The 8,353-nt window shown below is 42.3% G+C and overlaps 1 protein-coding gene across 1 annotated transcript in view; it reads right to left on the bottom strand.

The window, feature by feature from the left end:
* AGPAT5 (1-acylglycerol-3-phosphate O-acyltransferase 5) overlaps positions 1-8,353 on the bottom strand; it is a 58,246-nt gene that overhangs the window by 17,457 nt on the left and 32,436 nt on the right. Inside the window, exon 5 of the mRNA XM_019652699.1 lies at positions 5,143-5,233. Coding sequence (XP_019508244.1) covers positions 5,143-5,233 — 91 coding nt within the window. The remainder of the gene's footprint in view (positions 1-5,142; positions 5,234-8,353) is intronic.

The following is an 8,353-nucleotide window of genomic DNA, read 5'->3' as shown; positions in this document are numbered from 1 at the left end:
TGGCCGCTCACGCTGGCTGCTGGCTACATACGGTAGCCCATGGCAACCCACTGCCACAGGGACTGCAGCCTACGCCGTCGCCGGCGACTCACAGCAGCCCAGCTCCAGGTTGAGCTGTTGTTCAGCATCTTAGCTGTAGAGCTGGCCCTCATATGTGGGATCCGAACCGGGGCCCTCTGGCATCCCAAGCGAGTTCTTAACCATCGCGCCACTCGGCTGGCCCATTTTCTTCTTTTTCTTAATGAAGCTGAAGTATGAGCTAACGGTTTACCACCGAATATTAGAGCCGCATGTTCTGGATGAAACAGAACTCTGATCCAACAAGCCTGCTGAGCACACGACTAACCCTACTGAGGAGACCAGGGGTTCTAGAAGCTCAGGATGATCCGAATCACCTGGGAGGCTGAGCCGCAGCCCCACAATATCAGACTGAAAGGTCTAGGGTGGGTCCCAGGAGCCCCGGTTTCCAGCGAGCTTCGGGACTCAGCCGGTGCTGTGGGCTCAGGCACCATTAGACAGCTGCTGACTTAGAGTTCAGACCGTGGTTTGAGCCCACCGAGAATTCCCAACAGGGTAGCAGAGAGGAGCGTGAAAAGACAGAAGGGATAAACAGCAATATCACTTATTTGGTGCAACTCTGTGAGCAAATGGTATGGAAATGGCCCAGAGGTAAAGCCAGCTCTCCAGGTCACTGAGCATTTGCTGTGTACAAAGCACATGTAGGTGGGACAGGTGATCTCATCTCCCACCCCAGGCCCACAAGCACTGCTCCCGGCTGCTGTCATCCTGTCACCTGACCTAGGTGCCCGTCAGAACCACGCTACGGAAACTCGGAGGAGCAGGAGGCCAAAGGACTGAGACATGAAGGACAGCTGCAATGCGGCTTGGGTGCCCAAGTCGGTATGCAAAGTGAAACAACAGGTGTCTTGAGCATCACCATAAATGTACTGGGTTGCCTGAAAAGTCATGATGCAGTTTTGCAACAAAAAACAGAAAAAATACGTCATGACTTTTCGACAACCCAATAATTTGAAAGCTGTTCATCCCTTTTATTCATTCCTATTCTTTTTCAAAAATGACTAGCATACAAGAATAAAAAATTCTAGACTGGGAATGTAAGGTCTGAGTGTGGTCTTCCACTATGATTCTTTTCTGTCTTTACATCCCAAACAATTGTTGATTCAGTAGCGATCGAGGCCCATGAGATTCAGTTCGTGGCCTCACTAGGAACAGGCAGCACCTATAGCACTCGGCAAATCCCTGCCAAGATGACCAGATACCCGACAGCACCCGTCAGCGACGGCAGCTCCACAGCCGGCAAAGATATGACGGCCGCGGGCAGTCAGGAGAGGGCATCCCTCCGTGACAGGTTTGTGGGACCTACATGACATAATCAGATTGGTCCCTTAACAAACTAATATTTTAGAAACATAATTATAGAAAGATCGTTTTTTAGTTACCATATTACTTTATTTATATTTAGTAATACTAGTACTAGTATTCTATAGAGTACATTTCATGTATATATACTATTAATTTATATTTACATACTATTATACTAAATAATACTGTTATCTTTACATATTATGTTGAAGCTCTCCTTACTACACGTTTTACCATTGTTCTCTTCAATCACAAGTTCCATGTTAGCCTTTCTGAAAATAAAATTGTCTTTTCCCTAATTTACTATTATAAAATTGAGAAGTCGTCAATCTATACCTTGCTTACTTGACATTTGATAGTTTTATGAAGACACTCCCTATATTTCAGACCTCTCAAAATCTTAAGTTCTGTCCCGGAGAGACTGTAGTTAAACAAAATCTTGACTAACTTATTTGGTATTGTGAATAAGTCTTTTTTAAAGAAATGAGTAACATTTAGTTTCAAGGAAGAAGGGAATTTAGAGAACTTTAATATGACAATCTTGTAAGTAAACAATATTAGGAATTCGTGACACTATAACACAAGTATATCTTAAATACAACTTTAATATGGAATGAAAATATTTTGGGCTAATATTTTTTTGAAGCAAAATACTTCTAGGGAGTAGTGATAACCAGGGCCTTGAAGTATTCAGAGATAAGAGGAACACATCTGCACCCGCCTCTCCTTCCCAGGAGGCCAGCCAGTACCACTGTCAACAGGGAACTGAAGACAGGTATATGGTGTAATGACTTAAATGTGTAAACAAGTGTCAAATCTTAAAAATCTAAATTAAAAATGTTGGCTTTGATTTGTTTTTCTATTTGCTTTTTAAGTCAGATTCAAATGTAGGTACTTTAAGAGCAAACTTAATGTTTTGAAGCAAAACATATGACATACTAACGAGTTATTAGTTTGTTTTCTGGAAGAAAAATTAGCTTAACAGATGGAGAAACAAGTTCTTTTGTTTTTATTTTCAAGTAATCACATTTAGTTGTGACCTAAGAGGAAAGAAAACAGGAAGCACTTTTTCTAGATATACTGGTTTACAACAAAGCAGTTTCCTTTTGTGTTTGGTGGGAATTACCTTGACAGTCACAAGAAAATATACTGCTAATAGATAGCAACAGTTTTCCCAGTTATAGAATTTAAAGAAGAGTTAGCACTTAAAAATTATATTCATAAGACAATTTTTTTCCCCTTTTAGTAACTTCGAGCAAGATCTATGACTCAGAAAAATGACAGACTGGTAATTGATCAATTATAGGAGACTAGGGTGTTACTAAACTAAAAAGCTGGAATATTTATCATTTTTATACTATTTTAAGATTACTTAAAAGCACTTGTTTCAGCATTACAAAATTGCTGTGGATTTTTAAAAATAAGTAGCTCTTAGTTGGCATATTAAACAGTCATCTCAGTTAATGAGGCTGAACAATAAAAGGGAAATATTCATCTTAAATTGATTTTGAAATGGTGAATTAAAAAATATTAGTATTAAATCTAATTACAAACAGAAAAATAATTTAAGGCCCTGTTATGGACTGAGGTAGCTCTCCACCCCTCCCCCACAATTCATTTTGAAGCCTCATCCCAATGTGACTCTATTTGGAAGTATGGCCTTTAAGGAGGTAATTAAGATTCAACGAGGTCGTAATGCTGGGGCCCTGATCTGATAGGACTTGTGTCCTTATAAAAAGGGGAAGGCACACAAGAGGCATCTCTGTGTGAGCACAGTTCAGAAAGTTCATGTGAGGACAAAGCGAGAAGGCCGCCCTCTGCGAGCCAGGGGCCGTTTCACCACAAGCCGACCGTAATGACACCAGCAGCTTAGGCTTCCATGTTCCAGAACTGTGAGAAAAGCGTTTAAAAATCTGCTGTGTAAGCCACCTAGTCTATGTCATCTTGTTATGGAAGTCTCAGGTGACTGATACAGCCAATAAAACCTGGGTTGAAATTATGACTCTGAATAAACATAATACAGTAAATAAATCTATTTGCATATAAACATGTTTTACCCAATTGAAAAAATTATGCTAATATTTACACACACACACACACACAGATGACCCTTGAACAACGTGGGTTAGGAGTGCCAAAACCCCATGCAAAATACATCTAGGGAACAGCGATAACCAAAATAGTCAAAAATCCCATATAACTTCTGACTCCAGGAAAGCTTCACTTATCCCTCAGTACCCGCGGGGGGTGGTTCCAGGACCCCAGCAGATAGAAAAATCTCCGGAATCTCAAGTCTCATATAAAATGGTAGAACAATGCATACAGTCAGCCTTTCACAGCTGCTTTCTGTAAACACTACGTCATTGAACCTCACAAAAGCCCTATGGAGGAGACATTATAATTCTTGTTTTAAAGTAAGGAAATGGAGCACAAGTAATAAAATAACTGTGTAAGGCTAGTTCTGTAACTCACACGGGATACGCCTAGGGACGCAGCAAAGCTAGAGGTCACGCCTACTTAAGACTACATGCTGGCGCAGGAGTGATGCCTGATAAACACTAAGGGGAAGCTGAAAACCACTTTGGAGAGAGCCAAGCTACTCCCAGCTGGGAGAGCCAACCCACGGAGGCCGGTCAAGTCAGCGAGGGCCTTACCAGCTAACACGTGGCGGTCACTTGGGCCTTTCTAGCCCCATCGCGCTCCAGCCTGAGGGCTGCTGAGTGAGATGAGCGGCTACAGAGATGAACCATCCCCGCGGAGCCCTGCCCCAAAGCGTACAACTGTGAGCACAAAACGGGTGTCCCTGTTTGCAGTCACCAAGTTCTCAGGTGGATTCACATCGGATCACAATGAATTCACTAAAAATAAATAAACTAACATCTCATCTCCTCTGATGGACGAGCCACGTTGTGAATACCAGCCACGTGGAGGTAGCAGCCACCACAGCAGCAAGTTCTCTTATGGAGTACTGCAACTGCACAGACCCTGGCGTAAGGTCAGCACAGGGTATTTGCTTGGTAAACCCCTGCCCATCATGAATGGGGAGCACATACTAGGTCACGGTCAATCTTCAAAGACACCTTTCAGAACACAGCAGAGCCACTGTTTATGTTTCCTTCCCAACCCGGTTAAATTGAACAGCTTATTCTAGTATATTAGTTAGCCAACTGTCTAAAATATGGATGTCAAGGACATTCTTATAATTGGGGACATCAAGTAGTTTCCAAGTACTGTGAACCCACTTTGCGTAATATTCTCCAACAGGAACTTCACGTATCTTCGTATGTAATTCTTACACAGATTTAGGCATACCTGTGAAGTATATATTTTCTAAGAGATGAGAAAACTAAAGCTCAGTAACATGAGGCAGCTTGAACCCTACAGTTAATAAATGTCAAAGTCTGGATTCCAATCTAGGTTTGTCAACCCACAGATGAGAAACTCTTCCCATCACCCAGAACCTAAACTGTAGGAACAGGGCCATCTGCATAGTCATGTACCTAGATAGGTTTTCCCTAATCCAGGGTACCAACATAGGTAGCGAGCACTTGAATTTAATCTCTCAGATATATGTAATAACATGCATGTGAATGAACGAGAAGAAACTTCATTTCCTAAGAGGTAATGCATACATTCATTCAAGGAATAAATGTTTCTTCATTTCAATTATAAAACATAAGTATCTTGTCTAGGAACAAATTTAAACAAGTCATTATCTTTAAAAATTATTTTGTCAAATACAGTCAAATGTTTACTTACCTTCTTGAGAAGCAAATGTTTGACTAGATGAAATGACTTTTGTTAGTTCTGGATTATACCTTGTTCCCTCTGGAAAAATCACAAGATACATCTGTGAAGCATAAAGAACATTTGGTTGCTTGTGTGAACTTTTTGTTGTTGCTAATTTATCAGTGTGAACCCTACGCTAAGAGAATATTTCCTATGGTGGGAAAAAGGTTTATTCATTTCCATATGATGTTCATGTCAAGTAGAATGACCAAAATGCAAAAATTCAACTAAGTCTTAACACAGACTATATTCAAAACGCAGTCCTTCATTCACTGTTAGTCAGTCATTAATCGAACATTTCAAATTACGTGCTAACGTTCACGAAATAAAGATTTTGCCATAAAATGCTGACTATACAAAGCCTTGAGTAATTAATAAAAGAGCTCTTTTCCCCCTAAGTTCTGCAAAATAACTTTTTAAAAAGTGCAAATTTTAGACATCTGTGTCCCTAAATACAACTTATTTGAGGAAAACCATATATAAATATATAAATTTCCTTAATATAAAAGGTAGTGAGTGTTCACATTTCAAAAATCACACAGTATTATTTTACTGATAGAGCTCCCTTAATACATTTTAAATGACTCGATTTATAAGCCACTTCATAAATTAAAATAATGGGCTTATAAATAAAGGAGAATACCAAGCTGGATGTCTACTAAGTAATCAGTGAGTCTAAGCTCTTATATTTATCTGCCTGGGAAAGGGAAAACAGAAACAGTAAAACTACACAGTGAAAAACTCCTAACTTTAGAACTTACAAAAACTACACTATCACATCTGGTATCCAAAAGACGAAATTCTCTCCAGCCCTGGGATAATACCAGCTACTACACATTCAGTACAGAAGCACCCCCTTATCAAAATCAGCAATGAACCTACTTAAAGAATCCATATGAGAATTCAAATTTTTTCATTAGACACACATATGATCAACCTCTTACACAGTCTCATTTGAAAATAGGTACAATGGTGGTTCTAAAATTTTCTTCCACACAAATGTATAAGCTTTTTAGTCATCCACAAAAATAGTCTTTAGAACCCACTTATCTTTGCCTTAGAAATTAACAGATTGTGTTATATATCTTTATATTTGATAATGAAGATTAACCAGAGTGGTCAAGAAATGTAGAAAACTGGGTAAAATTAAGAAGAAAAATAAGAATTCCTTATTATATTCTAGCAGCCAGAAGGAAAGAAGAAAAATATTGACATTAGTTCCCAAACCCCTTCTCATGAGAATACATTTTGAACCAGTACAGTCTGTGTTCAGAGCCATGAAAGCAATTGCTTATGGTTATTGACCTTTAGCTCAATCTTTTATAAACAAAATGATTCATGATTTGAATGGTTCATAAGTCCTGTGGTATTATTTCCTGTCTCTTAGATGTTTCATTAAAAGAACACTGATGGTCAGCAAGAAAGCCAGAATAAACCATTCATTCAGGGTACATTCAAGAAATGGCTCTTGAGACTTCCAGTAAGATGGTGGAATAGACAGACGCTGTGCCGACTGCCTCCCAGGATCACACCAAAATTACAAATGATTTATAAGATATTCAACGTCAGAAGTCCCCTGAACACTAGATGGATAGAACCTCTAAACGAAGGACCTAAAGAGGAGGCCACGTCAAGTCCGGTAGGAGGGGCGGAGATGAGAGAGGGCGAACCCCATGAGGGACACCTCAGCGGTGGGGAGGCTTCTCCGATTGGGGGCGAGACCCTCCGGCCCCACACCGCGCTCACCACCCCAGAGTTACTTTGCTGGGAAGAGGAGTTCTACGATAGCTGGAAGGAGAAAATAGTGAGGACTCTCTTTGCTCAACTCGGTGAGGCTGGGGGCGGCTGGAGAAACAGTGGAGCCGGCAAACCGACTCGCTTGCAGGTGAGCACTCACCCGGTTGCTGGTGGAGGGAATGGCTTTGTGAGCAGGGCCCAGGAGCCTCCGGGAAGGACTGAACTGAGCGCCTTTGGCGCGGAAGCTGGAGGTTTTGGGGACCATTGTTCCCCTGGTGTAGAGCTTCCACACGACTAGTGTACAGGAGGCCACCATTTTTCCGGGCCGGGCTCTCCCACAGAAGCTCAGGTCTGGGACTGTATTGGTTTGCTAGAATTGGCGCAGGAGTGCGTGTGTGTGTGCATATGTGTGCGTGCGCATGCGGCCTTGGATCCCACCCTCCATACTGCTTGTGCTGTGTAGCCAGGGAAACGCCTGGGAATCGTGCTCCGACTACAACAGACTGCTTTTTGAGACCCGGGAGTGCGCGACTCGCCTTAGGCCCCCGATTTCCGCACTGCATGTGCAGAGTTGCCTGGGTGGCGATTGACTGTCGGGCTGCTCGGCCTGATCTTCAAGCGGCTGATTGGGACAGGCTGAGACAGGGAGTTTTCCTGGGAGTGTAGGGCCGCGAGCTGTGCGCCTGCGTGATTCCGCCGGGGCTTTCCGGGCGAGTTTGTGTGGTCTGGCTGCTGATGCAGGAGTGCATGCTGCTCTGACCTGGTGGGGGCCACTGACCAAATCCTGTGGTACCTTGGGGGTCTGCCCTGCCCACCTAGAGCTGTGTTGCCAGGGGCACCCTGATCCCTGGCTCCTACCTTGGCAGGCCACAGAGGGTTTTTTGCAGCAGCAGACAGCCCGCAACAACCTGTGAGGATATTTGGTGGTGAGCACGGTTCCAGAGCTCACAGCAGCTAATTGTGGGAAGCTCACTTCAAGTCTAGTGGGAGGTCGGCGCATGACGCACTGAGCCCTTCCCCCCAACAGCTGGTGCTGAGTCGCCCAGAGTCTCTCTATTGCTGAGCAAGTGGTCTGCAGAATAAAGTGGGCGGAGAGCCACTCCCCACCCTTTTTATTTTTCTCTTTTTTTTTTTTTGTCTTCCTAGGTGATCTAATACGTTGAAGCAATCAGAGTGACAGCCAGAATGAAGAAACAAAGAAACATGTCCCAAGTAAAAGATCAGAAGAAACCTCTAAAAATGGAACTAAATGAAACAGAGGCATCTAACCTTTCTGAGACAGAGTTTAGAACACTAATGATAAGAATGTTTCAGGAACTTAAGGAGGACATAAAGAAGGATACAGAAATTATAAAAAACAACCAGGTAGAACTAAAGAATACAATAACTGAAATGAAGAACACACTCGAAGGAATCACCAGTAGATTAGATGAAGCAGAGGATC

Source organism: Hipposideros armiger, unplaced genomic scaffold (assembly GCF_001890085.2).
Source record: "Hipposideros armiger isolate ML-2016 unplaced genomic scaffold, ASM189008v1 scaffold_185, whole genome shotgun sequence".
NCBI lineage: Eukaryota > Metazoa > Chordata > Mammalia > Chiroptera > Hipposideridae > Hipposideros > Hipposideros armiger.
The sequence above is the reverse complement of the archived record's forward strand: the minus strand, read 5'-3'. Positions and strand labels throughout refer to the sequence as shown.